We start from the raw sequence: 22,004 nt of genomic DNA, 5'->3' as shown, positions 1-22,004 counted from the left end.
TAGTCCTCCCTCTGCTCTCTCTCTCAGTTTGAGAGTGTTTACCAAATAGATGAGCTGTGTGTATGTCTGTGTGTCTGTGTGTATGTGCCATGACACAAACAAGGCATTTGAGAGTCAATGAGAAGAAAGGACATGTTTGCTAGTTGAATGTAATGTGGTGACAGACATTGGTGGTCATCTCTTTACTCTCTCTCTGGGCAGTGAGTTGAGTGGAGGCACAGGTCCTCAGGGACCGAGACAAGGGCCATTTTAATTAGAATGTATGGCCTGGGTCCAGTTCCCTGACAGCCCAGCCAAATCGCTGGGCATTAAGAGCTGGAACATCATTACAATGGAATGGTGACAGTTTTATTAGGGACGTAATGGCCTGGCTAAACGCTGGAAGCTCTCATCCCTGATTGGTTTGGAGGGATGGAAAGATATTTTTTCTGTTTTCACCCGAAGCAACAGAAGTCAAGATCTGGGAGCCGGAAGGGAGCGTGAGCTATTGCCTGCAGGGGTTGAGGTCCTTTCCATTCCAATTCAGTTCAAGTTAGGACATGAGGTGAATTGAAATTCCAATTCAATCACTGAACAAATCCTAATGGAAGAAAAATTAGTTTGTGACAGAATCTCCAGCCAATGTGGTATGGGTGGGGGAGGGGCTAATAATTTCCCCACTGCAGACGGCCATGTTTGAAACAGACTGAATCGTGTCAAGTGACTACTATGACCTTTCACCCTCACAGGGTGAGTCTGTCACAAGATGTCCGACAAACAGACATTCCACTGTGGCGTTCTGCCTCAGGGTGGTGGTGTGGAAGAGCTAAATGGTGCTAACTGGGTTTGATGTAATGTGACTAAATCTACATCAGTTAGCTAGCTGCTTCATGGGCCAGCAGGCAGCGCTTCTAGGAGAGCGCACTCCTTTTGACCTTCCAGCTCTGCTCGACCGCCAGGGTCCGACTACCACACAGATGGGAGGCTCTTTGAGTGTGTGTGTGTGTGTGTGTGTGTGTGGGCATCCCTCATGAGACAAAAATGACTTAACCCTCCTAGCACCCAATCCCACTTCCTGGTCTCACATTTTCTTCTCTCCTCCATTCCCCTGCTTCCCCCTTCCCTCTGTTTCTCATTCTGTTCACATGCGCTCTGTGGGGCCATGGATTACATGCCAGCCTAATAAAGAAATGTGCAACTGACAGTAGATCAATTCCCAAAATGACATTGACCTTTCTCTGTAAGTTAGTCACCATGGAGCTATCTGCCTGGCTCTCTGACTATTAGTCTTCTACCAGTTGATCAACAATTACTGACGGGGTGTGTGCGTGCGTAGCACCAGTGTAATGGCTGAGTCATTGTGGGGCATTATTGCAATCACACTTCAATAGGGCAGGAGGATTAATGGGAGCTTGCTGATCACAGCAGGCTTAACTACAACTCATGTCCTGCTATCTATGAACCTCTACAGTGGATGGGATCACTCTCTCTCTCTCTCCCCTGAATGATACAAAACGATACTGACATCACATTAAACAAGGTCCATCAAGTAGAGGTTTTCTACCTTATATTAGAAAGTGAGATTTTTCTGACTTTGACCAGTGACATTGAGTTCCTTATACAATTTTAACAGATTTCCTAACCCAAGTAATGTACCGGTATACGTACCGCTTTCATATCACTGATCTATCTGATGTGATCATCTATACAACACTCCAATCATCCTTGAGGAAACAAGAGGAGAATCATAGTATGACTGAGATAAAGATGGCTAGCCTGTTACATGTTGTCTGTTAGCAGGCCTCTCAGACAAACAAGACGGAAATAAAAGCACTATAGCGCAAATTAGCAACTAGCGGTGGCTTGTTAACATTCTATATCCTGCTCGCGTCATTGTCTATTTATTTCACGCTGTAATTCTCTGCACACAAAAGTCTTACATACTTTTTCTAAAAGAAAGGTCGCAAAGCAAATAGAAAACAGACACCTTGAAAATGAGTCAGCGATTTTATCAAGCAGGAAATTCAATCAATAAAATCTCCACCTCCTACAGATACAAGTGGACGGGATCACTCCCTCTCTCGCCTCCGTGAGATCGCTCTTTCTCCCCTGAATGATACAAAACCATACTGACATCACATTAAACAAGGTCCATCAAGTAGAGGTTTGCAACCTTAGAGAAGAAAGTCCATTTTTCTGACTTGAATAGGTGACGGTAGTAATATTGGGTTCCATATCAAATCTTAAAAGGTGCAATATGCAGAAATCGCTCCGCCATTTCCTGGTTGCAAAAATTCGAGTAATTCGCCTTATTTCATTTTGTGACAAAACAAGCAGTCATTGTGTAGAGAATCATTGTACCATCCAAACACCTGTGAAATATATTTTCCAAAACAAAAAGATAGTATTTTCAGCTGTTTGAAGCTGGTGTACAAAACCCAAAGTAAAAGATGCAAAAACGAAACTTAAGAATGGGAAACATAGAAATAGCTCACATAGAACAGATCTACTCTATAGCTGTTCTAATACTCATACTAACCATACTATTTGTGACGTGAAATTGAGTATATAGTAGCTGACAATTTGTTAGCTACACTGTCATTGCAAACCACATAGCATATCATTACAGCAGTATGTACCGGTATATTGTTAGCTAGCTACCTAGCGTTAGTTAGTAGCCTAACGTTAGGCTACTTATACATCAAACTTGCCAGTATATTAACTATAGGCTATCTAACTAACTACCCAATGCTAATTGACTTGATTATTCCCGTCATTCTTAGCTTAGCTAAATATAGTCGTTGTGCGTTCTCAATGGACATTCGGGTGCTTTCATAAATTCGTTCTGGCTATCTACTCCGATTTGCAGAATAATTCATTAACGAGCGCTCAACATCCATTGAATATGGCCGGTGTCAGTAAACCTCAGGAAAAAAACATCATTAAATTGCTGCCAGCAGCAGCACAGTTACAGTCACCAACGCTCTGGATAACATGAAAACTGGCAGCTTTGCTAGGGCAATTCAAATTGTCAGCGTGATCTCATTTGTGTCTGGAAGCAGCTAGCAAGCTAGCCAACGTTAGCTTGGGTGCTTGACTGCCGTTGCAAGGTCAGAACACTCAAATCAACCCTACTCTTCGGCCCGAGCGTCCAGTGTGCACTCCGAGAGCAAAACGCTCTGATTTACAACGAACTATCTGACTATGCTCGGAATTTACGAGCGCACTCTGACACTCCAGATTGAATTTAAGAACACACCCAAAGTCGGAAAATGTCTAACTAGTCATTTGTATACTAACTACCTAGCAAGAGGTTGCATAGCAACAGCATCAATTTCCGGTAGACAGGCGAAGAGCTAGTACGCTCAACTGAAAGGATACTGTTCGTTTACAGTATACTAAAATGAACTAATAGTATGTAGTATATACTCACTAAGTATGTAGTATACAGTATGTTAGTAAGAGTGTTCGAACACAGCTTATATCTTGCTCACATCACAGTCTTTTTATTTGGGCTGTAATTTTCTGCTCACAAAAGTCTAGACTCTGCACACATACTAAACTTTTAGGTCGCAGTACAAATAGAAAAACTGAAAAACCTTCAAAATGAGTCAGCATTTTTATCAAGCAGGAAATGTAATTTAAAAAAAATCTCTGTTCGGATGCCAAAGAAAGAGCGCAAGCTAAATACGCACAACATGAGTCCTTCAGAGTAAACGGAAGGTAAGCACTTTTTCTCCCCAGTAAGTAAAATGAAGTAGAGTAAAGATCCCGTGAGAGTAGCTGTGTGTCAGTCAAACACGGCCGTACTGTATAATGGGTTTCTGTGGTCTTAGGACACACACAGACAGAACACACACACTCACCTGGACCAGGTCACCAGGAAAAAAGAGAGAGAGATAGAGAATAAAAGAGGAGAAAGGAGGAGAAAGGGAAAGACAGCGTGAGAGAGCAAGATATACAGAGAAACAGAGATAGAAGGATATAATATCGATAGAAGAGAGAACGAGAAAGACAGAGAGAAAGAGAAAGACAGAGAGAAAGAGAAAGACAGAGTGAAAGAAAGAGAGGGACAGGAAGAGAGAGAGAGAGAGAGAGAGATGGGTATATGAAGAATCTCTTCTACTTGGAGAGAAAGACAGGAAGTAGCCAGCCGGTTATCGAGGCCCAAGGCATATTCTTACCTCCTCCACCCCTCTGGATGACCAGGCTGGTCTCAGCCCCGACGGCACACTCCTTGAGCAGCTCCACCACCTGGGTGTGACTGAGGCCCTGCACTCCCTGCTGGTTGATGTCTATGATCAGGTCCCCTTCACACAGACCAGGACACCCCTGGGGCTCCAGCACCTGCTTCACCCTCTGGCCCGTCGGGCTGTCTGCGATGGTGAACCCGAACCCTTCCGCCCCCTTCACCATGGTCAGCGTCAGCAGCTCCGCCTGCGTCGCCCCCGATGACGCCATGGACACCGAGTCCTCGCCGTGCGGCCCGCCGGGCGTCAGGGAGGAGCCGTCCAGGTGGGTGTCGCCGGGGTGCGGCGGCGGAGGGGGTTGATGGTGGTGGTGGGCGTTGAGATGTTGGTCACCGTGCTCCTGGACGAAACGTGCCGTGCGCGAGATGTAGTCCATGTAGCTGTCGTAGTTGGAGCGTCCATTGACCAGGAGGGGGCGCTGCTCCATCAGGCCCAAGGGGGAGAGGAGGGTGGTGGTGGTGCCGGCGCTGGCGCCCGGGTCCTCGGGGTCGTAGGGCAGCTGGTAGCCACGGCACAGCACCAGGGTTACGCTCTGCCCGATGGGCACTGATTGAAACAGCTTGACCACGTCGGCATGGGTGGTGCCCAGGACACACACGTCATTGATGTACACGATGACATCACCTGGAGGAGGGGAGACACACAGCCAATCAAGGCCAAATAGACTGCAAAAACAAAGACCTATAGGGTGTTCAATAGGGATTATTCAATATTGTGTAGAACAAGCATGGTTCTTTATCATGCAGAATCTATCTTTGTCTCAGTATCAATACGCTACATTTCTATCTAAAATTTAATCTTAACGTTGCATTCTACTGAATAGGTTCCAGCATTATTATACCTGAATTAGACGTCAGATAATGGACAAAACCATTAGGCACAGAAATACACTAGTCAGTGAATTGTGTGGTGGACAAACGAGTGAGATTTGCCACACCTCATCACTGTACCTATCGCTACACACACTCAGCTATGTAGATAACCCAACTATTTATTGACAGTTAATACACAATAGCTCTCGCTCTGACAAAGTGCCATATCTTCTTCTCGGTCTCCGGTGCTGTATTCAATTTAATATTGTATTCTGTGTTCTGTCAGGTGAGATACGGCTCTATATTTCAAAAGATGTTGATTAGGTGGGAGAACACAAGGTGGCATCCATATTTAATTTCAGTCCCGCCAAAACGCACTGCCCAGGTTTATAATGACAATCATTATTTTTCAATTATAAGCATAATTATTATGCTAATCGGAGAGAGAGGAGAGATAGAGAGATAGAGAGGGAGAGGGACAAAGAGAGAGACAGAGAGAGAGAGAGAGAGAGAGAGAGGGAGATGTATGCACAATTACCACAGATGTTTGCAACTCAGCACAAACAGATCTGGGAACCAGGCTACTTAGCATACCCTGTCAGTGTCATTTCCTTTTTGTGTGGAGACAGAATGCGTTCAGAGTTTAAATGCAGGTTCATACTGACAGAGCTAGCGTTAACGTATTCCTGGAGGCAGTGTGACGTGCGGAAGCAGGACTGTTTAATTAATCTGGGTAAATATGGACGACATTTGCCTGGAGCCCTGGTGTCACAATCAATAGCTTCACACGCTCCTGGAAAACAAATGATGGAGCCATGACCTCATCATGCCCTGGCCGCAGTGGCCCAGGAAATCATTCTTTATGACGGGTGACGAGGAGGGACACCACTGCAGGATTTCACTCGCATTTTCTCACACACCAAATATGCAGGTGCATACATACGAACACACTCACACAGTGCCACGCACGCACACACACTTTGTCTCTCCGTCTCTATCCTCCGCTTCTCTTTGACCTCTAGTTCCTTCTCAAAACAATCACGAACCTCTACTCCACATTACCCTACGTCTTAAATCACCAATGTCCTCCAACCTCCACACTATGACCTGACCAATAGAAACACGCTATCTAGCACCAAGGACCATGATGCTTCCATCACGTCTATCTTCATTGTCTAATAACATCTATCTTCTACTAATGGTCATTCAACAGTATGGAACAGAAGACACCCTCCTCCTGCCAAGAACAGGCCATCATATCATAGTGTTAAAGTGTCCCCAGTAGGGGGGGTCTGACTGAAGTAGAGGCCATATGTGTCCATGGCGGAGGACAGAGTAGCCATCTGGACCATTAGCACATACACACACACAGGCAGAGTGAGAGAGATGGAGAAAGTGAAAGAGAGAGAGAGAGAGGGAGAGAGAGATGGAGAGGGAGAGAGAGATGGAGAGGGAGAGAGATAGATGGAGAGAGAGAGAGAGATGGAGAGGGAGAGAGAGAGAGATGGAGAGGGAGAGAGAGAGAGATGTAGAGGGAGAGAGAGATGGGGAGAGAGAGAGAGAGAGAGAGATGGAGAGAGAGAGAGATGGAGAGGGAGAGAGAGAGAGATGGATAGAGAGAGAGATGGATAGAGAGAGAGAGATGGAGAGAGAGAGAGAGAGGGAGGGAGAGAGAGAGAGATGGAGAAAGTGAAAGAGAGAGAGAGATAGAGAGGGAGAGGGAGAGAGAGATGGAGAGGGAGATGGAGAGAGAGAGAGAGAGAGAGAGAGATGGAGAGGGAGAGAGAGAGAGCGATGGAGATGGAGAGAGATGGAGAGAGAGAGAGAGAGATGGAGAGAGAGAGAGAGAGAGATGGAGGGAGGGAGAGAGAAAGAGATGGAGAGAGAGAGGAGAGAGCGAGAGAGAGAGAGATGGAGGGAGAGAGAGCGAGAGAGAGAGAGAGACAGAGAGGAGAGAGAGAGCAGTAGCACTGAAGATGACACAGTGACAACCACAGCACTGCAACTGCACTACTGACCCCACAGCACTGCACTGCTGTCACTGCAGAATGGCTATTTACTCTACGTCACCCTATTCAGGAAACTAGGCGTATGTCGCAAGTCACGACTTCACAGGAGAGCCGTTTGAACGTAAAAGTATTTGTTTATCAAAATGCCTTCTCGAACATGTGAACTTTCATGCCTTAATAACAAACTTGTATGCCATCTGTAAATACGAATAAAAAAATAAAATTACGAGCCCTGTTGGTTAAGCCACAGAAAAAGACAGCAATCTTCCCACTAGCCATGACTGGATGAGATAATGAGTGGGCTGGACATGCCGTGAGAGGAGTTCGTATTGGTCTGCCATATAGAGGCTTAATTCTGTCTAACGCGGCTTTAAAAAAATGTATTGTGTAGTGGAGCTGCATAAGTGTTGCTCTCCACTTTCTGGAGGATCAAGTTTTGAAATCAGTGGAAATAGTGTATGGTAGCTAAAGACATGGAGAAAACACCTGTCTCTGGATCACATCTTCAAACTAAGGTCAACCGTGGCATGGCATTCGTGACAGGGAGATATGTCCATCATGCATGATGATGTATACAGGTAAGACAGTCTAGCGTTAGCTAGCTACATTTTCAGATATTACACATTTCTAATTTTAACGGAAAGTGGTTTCATTTCAAGCTAAACTGTACTGTTAGCTAGTTAGCTAATGTTAGCTGGTTGGCTCCCTAGCTGACGTTATTAGTGGTATCCCAGAGCCGTTTGCTTTTCTAGTTAGAGCACCCGTTGTACACTTTAATGAAATTGTTGCCAGCAGAGCTGGTTAGGCTGTTTTCATGTTATCCAGAGGTAAACAAATCATCGGTCAGGGAGTCAAGTGTGTGCTCTGAACGTTCCAAGAGCGAAACGAGATGGGTGGGGCTAAAGCTTAAGAGGGTGTGAACGATGCTGAATGGGTGTAGACAAAAAAAGAGCTCTTCACGACATACCAAAACATTCAAAGGTCATTTTCTCAAAAGTGAGTGTACAGGTTTATCAACTTTCAAAACAGAATTACTTTCTCAAAGTTCCTCAAAAATGCAGTGTATGATATACCATTTTAGTGTATGATATACCATTTTGTTGCTCTACTTGTATCCAATGTAAAATACACCATTTCAAATGTTGCTCCATAAGACCGAATCCAGGTGGTGAGTCACCTTTAAGAATACTAGGTAGCGTCCCTTCACAGGCAGATGCTTTAAGTTTTTAGAGAAGGGTACGAGTGTGGGTTTAGTTGTGGAAACAAAGGTACGTTGCTATTGGTTTGATTGCATGAACCCAACGCTATGTCAATGGACCCCATCACATACCGTGTCACTTTATCCTCCTCCAATACTGTACATTCCAGGTCACTGTATAGGGTCACTTACTTTAACATGACAAATACTGTGCTTTCCCTCTAACAAATACAGTGTCACATCTAACCACTGTGTCCCGGCTGAAAGAGATGGTATCATATGTTTTTCCTCAACACATTTCTCTGGGTCTGCAACCATGTAGCGAAACAGGCAGAAGAGGTGTGAGTGTGTGTGTGTGTGTGTGTGTGTGTGTGTACGGACACAGAGCGACAAATAATCCTTCTGAAATTGGGAATTTCACACTTCCACAGGCCTGGTTTCCCTCTCTCCCTCTCTATTAACTATGTGCTGTTAGAATCCAACACAGTTTAACTAGGCCACTGAGTCTGGAGGGAGAGAGGAGAGGAGAGGAGAGGAGAGGAGAGGAGAGGAGAAGAGGAGGAGAAGAGAAGAGAGGAGAAGAGAAGAGAGGAGAGGAGAAGATAAAGGGGAAAGGATGTTAGGAGGATGTTGGGAGGACTACAGATTAGATAGTATACCTAGCTATACAAAGTATTTCCTAATCAGACCATTACTGATCTGTTCCAGCTGGCTGGTAGGCATTATTGCAAACTTTACTTGCCGATACTTCCTCAATTCCCGACTTGGAAGACAATGCATGTTTTCAAAACTTCCATGGATAGTTGCAGGTGGTTTGTTTGAATTTAGAAAATGCTCCGTCATTTTAAAAGTTTTTGCTCCCTGAAGTAACACAACAATGTGTACACTGACATCTTGTCTATTTCAAATCTTCTCATTGATCGAGACAGGTGAATGCCATTCAACACGACGATTGATTTCTGAGTCACGGTCATTACACAAGGCACTTGGGGTGGACCCCCACCTGTCACAATGAGATTTGAAAATATTTGAAATAGACAAGATGGCGGTGTTGGATTACATCATGAAACAAAAAATGAATTTCATTTAATAAAGAATCATTTTCTAAATTCAACCAGCTGCAACTATCCATGGAAGTTTAGAAGACATGCGTTATCTTCCAAGTTGGGAATTTATGAAGTATCGCAAAGTAAAGGTTGATCGCCAAGTAAAGGAAGATCTGTACACCACCTAAGTAATAATGCCTATTTGCCAGCTGGAACAGCAGTAATGGTCTGACTCAGCTAGATGTTTAATAGCTACAATAAAGTGTATCATATATTGTAATATGTTTGAAATGCTGAAATGCTTCAGTCTGTTTTTAGACCCCATCATAGCACTGAGACTGCACTTGTGAAGTTGGTAAATTACCTTTTAATGGCATCAGACCGAGGTTCTGCATCTGTCCTTGTGCTCCTAGACCTTAGTACTGCTTTTGATACCATTGATCACCACATTCTTTTGGAGAGATTGGAAACCCAAATAGGTCTACACGGACAAGTTCTGGCCTGGCTTAGATCTTATCTGTCTGAAAGATCAGTTTGTTTCTGTGTATGGTTTGTCCTCTGACAAATCAACTGTACATTTCGGTGTTCCTCAAGGTTCCATTTTAGGACCACTATTGTTTTCACTATATATTTTACCTCTTGGGGATGTCATTCGAAAACATAATGTTAACTTTCACTGCTATGCGGATGACACACAGCTGTACATTTCAATGAAACACGGTGAAGCCCCAAAATTGCCCTCGCTAGAAGTCTGTGTTTCAGACATAAGGAAGTGGATGGCTGCAAACTTTCTACTTTTAAACTCGGACAAAACAGAGATGCTTGTTCTAGGTCCCAAGAAACAAAGAGATCTTCTGTTGAATCTGACAATTAATCTTAATGGTTGTACAGTCGTCTCAAATAAAACTGTGAAGGACCTCGCCGCTACTCTGGACCCTGATCTCTCTTTTGACGAACATATCAAGACTGTCTCAAGGACAGCTTTTTTCCCATCTACGTAACGTTGCAAAAATCAGAAACTTTCTGACCAAAAATGATGCAGAAAAATTAATCCATGCTTTTGTTACTTCTTGGTTAGACTACTGCAATGCTCTACTTTCCGGCTACCCGGATAAAGCACTAAATAAACTTCAGTTAGTGCTAAATACAGCTGCTAGAATCCTGACTAGAACCAAAAAATTTGATCATATTACTCCAGTGCTAGCCTCCCTACACTGGCTTCCTGTTAAGGCAAGGGCTGATTTCAAGGTTTTGCTGCTAACCTACAAAGCATTACATGGGCTTGCTCCTACCTATCTCTCTGATTTGGTCCTGCCGTACATACCTACACGTACGCTATGGTCACAAGACGCAGGCCTCCTAATTGTCCCTAGAATTTCCAAACAGCTGGAGGCAGGGCTTTCTCCTATAGACATCCATTTTTATGGAATGGCTTGCCTACCCATGTGAGAGATGCAGACTCGGTCTCAACCTTTAAGTCTTTACTGAAGACTCATCTCTTCAGTGGATCATATGATTGAGTGTAGTCTGGCCCAGGAGTGTGAAGGTGAACGGAAAGGCTCTGGAGCAACGAACCGCCCTTGCTATTTCTGCCTGGCCGGTTCCCCTCTTTCCACTGGGATTCTCTGCCTCTAACCCTATTACAGGGGCTGAGTTACTGGCTTACTGGTGCTCTTTCATGCCGTCCCTAGGAGGGGTGTGTCACTTGAGTGGGTTGAGTCACTGATGTGATCTTCCTTTCTGGGTTGGCGGCCCCCCCTTATGTTGTGCCGTGGCGGAGATCTTTGTGGGCTATACTCAGCCTGGTCTCCGGATGGTAAGTTGGTGGTTGAAGATATCCCTCTAGTGGTTTGGGGGCTGTGCTTTGGCAAAGTGGGTGGGGTTATACCCTTCCCGTTTGGCCCTGTCCAGGGTATCATCGGATGGGGCCACAGTGTCTCCTGACCCCTCCTGTCTCAGCCTCCAGTATTTATGCTGCAGTAGTTTATGTGTCGGGGGGCTAGGGTCAGTTTGTTATATCTGGAGTACATCTCCTGTCTTATCCGGTGTCCTGTGTGAATTTAAGTATGCTCTCTCTAATTCTCTCTTTCTCTCTCGGAGGACCTGAGCCCTAGGACCATGCCTCAGGACTACCTGGCATGAGGACTCCTTGCTGTCCCCAGTCCACCTGGCCGTGCTGCTGCTCCAGTTTCAACTGTTCAGCACCTGGGGTGCTGACTTGCTGACCCTGGTCATTTATGAACATTTGAACATCTTGGCCATGTTCTGTTATAATCTCCACCCGGCACAGCCAGAAGAGGACTGGCCACCCCTCATAGCCTGGTTCCTCTCTAGGTTTCTTCCTAGGTTTTTGCCTTTCTAGGGAGTTTTTCCTAGCCACCGTGCTTCTACACCTGCATTGCTTGCTGTTTGGGGTTTTAGGCTGGGTTTCTGTACAGCACTTTGAGATATCAGCTGATGTACGAAGGGCTATATAAATACATTTTATTTTATTTTATTTGATTAATACTTCCACATGATATATTGTGGCACATAAAACACATGATCATCTCACAATGTAAAATGTACCATCTAGTCTGACCTGAAACAACCCATCAACTACTGTATCAGCCAACACTATACGGTACAGTATAGTACAGTACAATATAGTATAATATTGTACAGTATGGTACAGTACAGTATACTACAGTATAGTACAGTAGAGTATACTACAGTATAGTACAGTACAACCAGGTCAAGGCACTGATGAATGAGTCAGGAAAAATACTGCACTTGGTCCAGTCCAGTAATGCAGAGTAGTTTATAAATACACAGGGCCATGCAGAGTAGTTTATAAATACACATGGCCATGCAGAGTAGTTTATAAATACACAGGGCCATGCAGAGTAGTTTATAAATACACATGGCCATGCAGAGTAGTTTATAAATAAACAGGGCCATGCAGAGTAGTTTATAAATACACAGGGCCATGCAGAGTAGTTTATAAATACACATGGCCATGCAGAGTAGTTTATAAATACACAGGGCCATGCAGAGTAGTTTATAAATACACATGGCCATGCAGAGTAGTTTATAAATACACAGGGCCATGCAGAGTAGTTTATAAATACACATGGCCATGCAGAGTAGTTTATAAATACACATGGCCATGCAGAGTAGTTTATAAATAAACAGGGCCATGCAGAGTAGTTTATAAATACACATGGCCATGCAGAGTAGTTTATAAATAAACAGGGCCATGCAGAGTAGTTTATAAATACACAGGGCCATGCAGAGTAGTTTATAAATACACATGGCCATGCAGAGTAGTTTATAAATACACAGGGCCATGCAGAGTAGTTTATAAATACACATGGCCATGCAGAGTAGTTTATAAATACACATGGCCATGCAGAGTAGTTTATAAATACACAGGGCCATGCAGAGTAGTTTATAAATACACATGGCCATGCAGAGTAGTTTATAAATAAACAGGGCCATGCAGAGTAGTTTATAAATACACATGGCCATGCAGAGTAGTTTATAAATAGACAGGGCCATGCAGAGTAGTTTATAAATAGACAGGGCCATGCAGAGTAGTTTATAAATACACAGGGCCATGCAGAGTAGTTTATAAATACACAGGGCCATGCAGAGTAGTTTATAAATACACATGGCCATGCAGAGTAGTTTATAAATAAACAGGGCCATGCAGAGTAGTTTATAAATACACAGGGCCATGCAGAATAGTTTATAAATACACAGGGCCATGCAGAGATCATTCACATGACTTCCAGAGTTATATTCCCCTGATGACTTTTAGTGCAGTTGGCCAGTTTCTCAGTGTGTGTGTGTGTGTCCCACGCAGCCCGGGGAGCACAGGCAGGGCCAGGAGTTATGGTGTTCAGAAAATCCTTACAGTGATTAATGGACAAACACAGCCCCGCAGGCACACACATACGCATACACACACTCATACGCACCCAACAGGATTGCAGGCAAGTTTGCACACACACTGCACCCCACACACATGTGTATATATATATATATATATATAGAGAGAGAGAGAGAGAGAGAGAGAGAGAGACTAGTTCAGTTTGACCTGTGTCCATCTTTCAGACGAGGTCAGTTTGACCTGTGTCCATCTTTCAGACGAGGTCAGTTTTACCTGTGTCTATCTTTCAGACGAGGTCAGTTTTACCTGTGTCCATCTTTCCGTCCTGTGCAGCGGGGCCGTCAGGTATGACACTCTTGACCTGCAGGAACTCATCTGGCTCGTCTCCTCCGATGATGGTGAAGCCAAAACCCATGTTGCTCTTCTGCAGGGCCGTGGACAGGAAGCTGCCCTTCAGCTGGGTGGCGTCCCGTGTGAACAGGGGCTTCTCTGTAAGGGAGAACACACACATACACACACACACACACAGACGGAGAGACGGACAGACAGGCACGCAGGCAGGCAGACACAACACACACAAGTACAAGTGTGCAGGGACACACACACACACACACACACACAATCAATAAACAATATACATACACACAATCAATAAACAATATACACACATACATCATACTTAGACCTTTACAAAGCGAGCATGATGCACCACAAATGCTGATGCAAGGCCATTTTATCATTCAATAGGATGGTAGAGGTGAGGCTTGTTTGGTGGAGGGGCTGCATGAACACAGGGATACTCTCTGGGTAGGTGGAGGGGTAGGCAGGGTTAGAACAGTGAGGGTTGGGTGCTGACTTATGCAGGTGGGACGGTGTTTGCTCCAGCTCCAAGCTGCCACAGCCAAGGACTTTCCACTGAACGTCTACAGCCATGTAAACTGTCATCACTTCCACTCCCATCCTACGCCAGGGTTCTGTTAACTGAATACACACTCAGAGGCTGGAGCAAAAACACAGTGCAGAACATCAGGGAATAAGCAACATCCATGAGAGTAGCTTGGTATATTTCCCTTCTCAGAGGGGTGAGGGGAAGCAGGTGAAAGATCTTCACATTCTGGAACAACATGCTGTTGGAACACTGAAGAATCATGAGCTCGCTTCATCCGCCCAAAAAACAATGCTCAGGGAACCAAAAGGTGGAAGGCCAGGATTCATGAAATAGTCTCTGGCACGGCAAAGGGGGAAACTCAGCCAACGAGGGTTTGCCACACTCAATTCAATCTCCCCTCCGTTCACCTTGGAAGGCAAGTAGGGGGCACACACCCGTCTCTCTCTGTTTGCTTAAAGCCAACGTTTGTTGTCAGGCGTCCAGACATAGAGCAGGGTGTTTACAGTTTCTGCTGCCTGCCGCCAGACGTAAGGAGGGGAAGACACAACGTAGTGTAGCGCCATCAAACATGTCAAGCAGCGAGTCGAGCGCCTGAGACGAGGAGGGATCCAGCGTGGGTCTGCCGGGGAAGCAGGCATGCTTTGAAAAGAGAGCGCGGCAGCTCAGTGCAGGCAGATGAAGAACAAGCCTGTATTACTACTCACTGCCCTACTTACTGAGAGAGCACCACAGGGGGCTACAACCCACAGCAGCCGGCTCTACCACAAAGGCGTGAAGCGACTGGTGGAGGTGCAGGTGTGGGCAGCACGACGTATCCCTCCGCGCACGGTGGGGGCGCCGCAGTGGGGAGTTGGTGATGGAGGCAGGGGGTGTGTGGGTGTGCAGGCCCAACAGCGACACCCGGTGGCCCGGGGGGAGGGACTGGGAGAGGTCGCTGAGGCTCTGGCAGCGCTCCGGGGCAGGTCCGATGTGGGCCAGGGTGGCTCTGGGTAACGTGGCGGAGAGTGGGACCTCCTCTACCACTGTGACAGAGATAAAGTAGTCCACTCAATGTCTGATGCTCTCACAAGTAAACTTCCTTTTTATCTCCGTGTTTATATGTGTGGAAATATTCATTTTTTACCCTCTCTGCTGTCACTTAGGGGGAGAGAGAGCCTTCACTTTGCAGCGTACAGGACGGGTAACCATGGAGACAAACCCCTTCACTCACAGAGGCCAATTTAACACGGAGACAAACCCTCTCAACCTACACAGCATGTTTTACCTCAGACAGCCTCGATGAACTTAGTGGGGTGGTAAATGTGTGCTGAACAGAGAAGCTGGTGTTAGCGAAGTGTTAGCAAAGTGTTAGCAAAGAAAAGAGAGTTGTGAAGAATGAGTGATACACACACAAAGACGACAGACATTTCCCTCGAGCTAAAAACATCTACACACAAGAATCATTCACAAACTTTTAACACATTGGGTAGAGGTAGACGGTGCCTTACCTCTGTAGATAGTAGGTAGGGGCAGCGAGGACAGACCCTGCTCTTGCATTTGCTGGTGTTGCTGGACTCTCCTCTTGGCTTCCAAGACTGGGTTCTCAAACTGTGTCCGCCTGTTTATGTGGCTACAGAGAAAGAAAGGTACAACATTTCACTGTGCTCTCTACAGTATCCACCTCCTCATCCTCTTCCTCTCTCCCTCTGTAAAAAGCTGGATGCACAGTGCTGTGCTACAATGATTAATTCAATAGCCTTAGTATCCCTAGTATTATGTAATGGAGCTGCAGGATGGCTTGGCTAAGAAAAAAATGAACAAACGCCCAATTAGGTCCCATTCTACTGAAATCAGCAGCTTCCTGTAATCAGCATTAGGAATCATTTAGTATTTCTGGAGTGGGTTCACGAAAAAAGATGACTCCTTGAGTGTATTTTCTTTAAACATTCTGTCATTGTTAATTTAGTCAATAATTATAAATACTGTAATTTTGAAAGTGTGAAGTAATTAATCATCATTTCGACGTGCCCTCCTGGACGGTGCGAGACTGGAGGAATAATGCTTCTGTAGGTACAAACAGCGAACAACGGCCTACACACCCTCTGTTTCTTCATGAGATATTAGGTTAACTCAACGGTACAGCCAGGCAGTGAGACATAATTATTGGACTTGGCAGGGTCAGGTATGGCGCTAGTATGCGTGCGTGCGATGGCTCAGTGGTTGCCTGGGGATATGGAATTTCTACATGGCAGAGGGAGAGAGGGAGTGTAGGCAAGGCAGGCACAGTGTTCTGGTCTTTCTTGGGGATAGAGAATAGAACACGGCCAGCCAGCCAAACTCCCTCTCCAGCCAGGCTATAAATAGACCTCCTCTCCTCTCCCTGGACTAGGGGAACTAGTGCGCATCTAGCAGGAGAAAGGACACGTCCAGAATAGGAAGGGTACATTTGGTTCAATAGAGAAGACAGAGACACCTCACCATTGCATCACATTGCACAAAGATGGCGCACACACACACACACACACACACACACACACACACACACACACACACACACACACGCAGGAGCACACACATAAACTTGCACATGTAAACAGGTACACAGGTACCTGGCCACAGCCCTGTACAGTGTTAATGACTCTGACAAACACAGGACAGTGGAAACATAACACGGGGCAACACCGTGTTGGATTCGGGGTAAACTTTGAACATTGGTATACGCATAAGCATAGTATATAAAGGAGTGGAAGAGACTGGTTTTTATGTCAGAGGTTAATGGTTCTCTGTGGAAAGACAGATGGCTTTGGAATGTGTTGGGTGGACGGGAGGAGGTCACAGGATTGCTATACGGGAAGCTGATGGACATCTGTGGACTAGGTGAAGGAGGGGTTGAGGTCAGGTCAGGTCACCTTAATTAAGGGAGACAGAACGGTTTATTACTCTCTCACTTCGTCTTCCTGTGGAACCATAAAATGTAAGGATTGGAGAGAAGGAGGAGTGTCTGAAGTGGAGTATATATACTTGTAGTGGTGGAAACATGTCTTTGTCTGTATACAGCTGTGTCGACCCTTTGGGAAGAATTCAACTTGGTTAAACTGGAAATCAAAATAGTCATTAAATATTAAAGCAGTGAGTCCAGACTTACTCCACATAGTAGCTTCCGTAAATAGGGTCATCGATCTTCTCCCAGCCATACGGCAGCTCTGTGGAAGAGACAAGCACAACAAGATACTAGTCAGTCAACAGGCCGGGGGACAGCATGTCGATTCACAGAACAATATATTCATCAGGCAATTTTGATCACAACATTATTGTATGGTCATTTATTACAGAGGATTTGAGGTTAATTATAAAATCTTAATTGACTACGCCAAATCTGAAAATGATTTATTATGCTCTATGGTAACTGTGCTAGTTACTGAATACTTGGTGAGGTCTTGGAGCCTCCAGACTTGCAAACACTGTCAAAACATTTGGACAAACTTAAGAGACCAGACACATGATAACCCCATCAGCATTTGCAATCAAAATTCAGATCCAAAATTCATGAGTGTGAAGGAGAATGGCTGTTTATCAAGCAGTGGACCAAAGGTTACTTAATCAATGTCAATATGGACAGGTCTACCCCAACCATCTCCTGATTTCTCACACTACACCAAACACACTGATAGATGGAGTGGTTTGAATTGGGGTGATTTTAAATATTCATGTCCTGCCATCCTTTCTATGTTGTAAATATTCAGTTATGATGCCAGCGATGTTTGGATATAGTTTAAATGTTTGTATCTGGAGCACGTACATAGCTCCTGGGCCCCTTAGCCCACACAATATTTAACTGAAACACATTACACCATTACAGTGGGGTCTCAGAATAGACTGACTGTGGATCTAACACAGTAGCTGTCAACTGTCGTGGACCAAAATAAACATTTGAGTGGAACGTAGAATGTCATAACTTCAGTCATGTCGGTGTTGACGATGCAGGTGTTCCTACACATTGTATCTACTCTGATATGATGAGCCACCACTGTGGCATCATGGGAAGTATTATAAATAGGCTTGGGCGGTATCCAGGGATTCGTACCGACCTTGTTCCATCCCGGGATATTTGATAAAACTGGTTAGCAATGCTAACAATTACATGTTCAATCTCATAGCGAATGCTAGCTAAATGCTAACGATTTTATACAGTCTCTGACATAAGCTATTTGCAGGATAGACATCCCAGCTGATAAAGTTATACAAGTAACTCAAAAATGCTACTCAAAATGTACTGCACGCACAAAACAAATGTTGACTCTTGATCAAGGAGGGAATTATCTGTTGTTACCAAGAGGAGCTTGATCGCAAGAAGCTAACCACTTAGCTAGCTAGCTAGGGCCTCCCAGGTGGCGCAGCAGTCTTAGGAGTTACTACAGACCCGGGTTCATTCGGGCTGTGCCACAATCGGCCGTGGCCGGGAGTCCCATAGGACGACGCACAATTGGCCTAGAGTCATCCCGGTTTGGGGAGGGTTTGGCCGGTGAGGTTTAACTTGCTGTAAAAATGTATAAAAAATACATCAAAGAGTTAGTTTCAACGGTATTGAAAAACCCTCCAGTGGTTATTTCCAAATAGCCCGGTATATGATATGTATGGTATACTGCCCAAGCCTAGTTATAAATACAGATATAATATGACTAGGCCTAGGGACACTTCATGACCTAACCAGGAAAACTCAATGTGAAACCTATTTGTAACTCACAATATAGAGGGTTGGAGGGAGCTGTGTCCATAGAAATAGAATTACTAGAATGGTAAAGCCTCTCACACCACATCAACTTTACTGGAACACTCAATATGGCTGAAAGTAACTCTATCTATGTGGCTAAGTACTTGGGCTAAAGTTGACTCACACTACAGAGGTCACTAACCCAACCGCCACTCCAAATGCATCTTCATCAGGGAATTGTTTGATCAGCCTCCCTCTCTATTTCACCAGGGGTATACAGTAGGTTCAGCACACTGTGTTTGTTCTTTGTGATCAAAGTGGATCTCTCCCCAACCCTGACCTCCTCCCATCATTCATGTCTGACAGGATTGTTATGAGAGAGAGAGAGAGAGAGAGAGAGAGAGAGAGAGAGAGAGAGAGAGAGAGAGAGAGACAGTGACAGTGCTGGGCTAATCAGGAGAGTAGAGATAATATCTCCTGACCACAAATATCAGTCAGAATGGGGTGATAATGTACCGTCCACAGGCTCTCAGGACCTCCATTATGATTCAGAAATAGGCTGGCACACACACACACACACACACACACAGTAAATCTCTCTGGTCACTCCCAAAAACCAATTCTTTCTTTGGCCGCCTCTCCTTCCAGTCCTCTGCTGCCAATGACTGGAACGAACTACAGAAATCTCTGAAACTGGAAACACTTATCTCCCTCACTAGCTTTAATCACCAGCTGTCAGAGCAGCTCACAGATTACTGCACCTGTACATAGCCCAGCTATAATTTAGCCCAAACAACTACCTCTTTCCCTACTGTATTTATTTAATTTGATTTATTTTGCTCCTTTGCACCCCACTATTTCTACTTTGCACATTATTCCACTGCAAATCTACCATTCCAGTGTTTTACGTGCTATATTGTATTTACTTTGCCACCATGGCCTTTTTTTGCCTTTACCTCCCTTATCTCACCTCATTTGCTCACATCGTATATAGACTTGTTTCTACTGTATTATCGACTGTATGTTTGTTTTACTCCATGTGTAACGCTGTGTCGTTGTATGTGTCGAACTGCTTTGCTTTATCTTGGCCAGGTCACAATTGTAAATGAGAACTTGTTCTGAACTTGCATACCTGGTTAAATAAAGGTGAAGTAAAAAATAAAATAAACACACACACAATCGCAAGAACTTGGACACACACATTTTTTGTGAGTCCTTCATATTAACATCCCTGGCTCCATTGTCATACACATGCACAGTAAGTCACAATACCTCAATACAAGCACATGCATGCCATATGTCTCTTCCTTTTACTCACACACATACACTATTCAACACACGGAAGCCCCCCCCCCCCCCCCCCCCCACACACACACACACACACACCACTCCCTGCCCCCACCAGCCACAAAAACGAACTCACTAACATGTGCTGTGACTGATATGTGAGTCTGCTAGGAGTGGGTTGACAGCCCTAAGGAATATCTCCTCTCAGTGCTCCTCTCCTCTCCCTTCCTTAGCCCCATCTTCACTCATTAAATATGAAAGAGGCTGGTTCATGTTCTCACCTCCACACACAGAAAAACACCACACAGATCAAAGTCCTGCCATGTATTTCTGCCACGCACCACTCCGTCTAATGAAACACCCTTCTATTAAAACCACCTGAGCTTCAGAGCTAGGCAGGCAGTCTGTCTGTCTGTGTCTTCAGCAGAGCTTCAGAGCTAGGCAGGCAGTCTGTCTGTCTGTGTCTTCAGCAGAGCTTCAGAGCTAGGCAGGCAGTCTGTCTGTGTCTTCAGCAGAACTTTAGAGATACACATAACACCACACTGCAGGTAGCCAATATCTCTAGATTCCTACTGTTTGTTTCAATGTCACTGTTTTTGGCTGAAAAGGGCTTGTGTAGAGCACATGCATGCAACACACGCAGAAGCACTCTTACACATACATACCCGCACGCACACGCACACACACACGCACACAGCAGTGAGTATGTTTTTGTGTGTGTGTGTGCAGTAAGTGTGTTTTATGCTGAACTCCAGAAGACTCTCTTTTCACTAAGCACAGCCCCTGTCAATTATTAGCGTGGGAGCAATGATTCCATGGATCTGGGAGAAAGAGAGAGAGAGTTGTGCTGTCCATTAGCCTGCAGCACTGAAGAGAAGGGCCCCTTTGTCACTGTAACAATTTGTGCTCTCTTTATAGGGCCAACACTCAGTCTAAACACTGCTGTGGAGGAGCTGTCAACTCCCAGGAAGCCTAAGGAAGGATACTTCTGAAGGAGCTCCAGTGTTAAATGTGGTATAGTGTTTTAGAGTACATCCCTTCTCCCAGGTCAATTGACCTTACATTAGTGACAATTCTAAATGGTATAGAGGTAGGTATTCCCAAACAGGTATTCCAAACTAGGGTACGCGTAACCCTGGCAATGCCGTCGGGGGTACGCCAAATAAAAATGTGATTCACATTTAAATTATTTTAAAAAACAGTAAATTTTCAAACAGTCCATAGAGACAATACCAGCTCTACTGATATTACTGCTACTACCAGCACTACTACACCTGCACCTGTCGACGACACAAGTTGTTCTGCTTCCACGAGCACATCCAATGCTAGCATCAGTAATTCTACATTTGTTGTTAGCCCAGCTAGCATGGACACTGACAGTTGTGAATCTGATGCAGCCAAAGAGCTACTGGACCATCAAAGAGGCGCAAATATGATGAGAACTAGAGTCGTGGCCAAAAGTTTTGAGAATGACACAAATATACATGTTCACAAAGTCTACTGCCTCAGTTTGAATGATGGCAATTTGCATATCCTCCAGAATGTTATGAAGAGTGATCAGATGAATTGCAATTAATTGCAAAGTCCCCCTTTACCATGCAAATGAACTGAATCCCCAAAAAACATTTCCACTGCATTTCAGCCCTGCCACAAAAGGAACAGCTGACATCATGTCAGTGATTCTCTCGTTAACACGGGTGTGAATGTTGACGAGGACAAGGCTGGAGATCACTCTGTCATGCTGATTGAGTTCGAATAACAGACTGGAAGCTTCAAAAGGAAGCTGGTGCTTGGAATCATTGTTCTTGCTCTGGTTACCTCCAAGGAAACACGTGCCGTCATCATTGTTGCTTCTCAGCCAAGGGAGTGGGCTCACTCACAATTTTGCCTAAGAACACAGCCATGAATAAAGAATGGTACCAACACATCCTCCGAGAGCAACTTCTCCCAACCATCCAGGAACAGTTTGG

At 44.9% G+C, this 22,004-nt stretch overlaps 1 protein-coding gene across 14 annotated transcripts in view; it reads right to left on the bottom strand.

Annotated features, from left to right (window-relative positions):
• LOC110499983 (membrane-associated guanylate kinase, WW and PDZ domain-containing protein 2) overlaps positions 1 to 22,004 on the bottom strand; it is a 285,735-nt gene that overhangs the window by 35,800 nt on the left and 227,931 nt on the right. For 13 of the 14 annotated variants that reach the window (XM_036957236.2, XM_036957235.2, XM_036957227.2 and 10 more), the window contains 4 exons: positions 17,182 to 17,239; positions 15,545 to 15,666; positions 13,475 to 13,657; positions 4,164 to 4,853 (listed from right to left, as the gene is read on the bottom strand). In XM_036957236.2, the coding sequence (XP_036813131.1) occupies positions 4,164 to 4,853; positions 13,475 to 13,657; positions 15,545 to 15,666; positions 17,182 to 17,239 (1,053 nt within the window). Of the gene's footprint in view, positions 1 to 4,163; positions 4,854 to 13,474; positions 13,658 to 14,773; positions 15,080 to 15,544; positions 15,667 to 17,181; positions 17,240 to 22,004 lie in introns of all 14 variants that reach the window. The other variant, XM_090213774.1, reaches the window with a different exon arrangement.

This window comes from Oncorhynchus mykiss, chromosome 21, assembly GCF_057628025.1.
Source record: "Oncorhynchus mykiss isolate SJ-2025 chromosome 21, ASM5762802v1, whole genome shotgun sequence".
NCBI lineage: Eukaryota > Metazoa > Chordata > Actinopteri > Salmoniformes > Salmonidae > Oncorhynchus > Oncorhynchus mykiss.
Note: the sequence above shows the minus strand (reverse complement) of the source record. Positions and strands in the feature narration are given on the sequence as shown.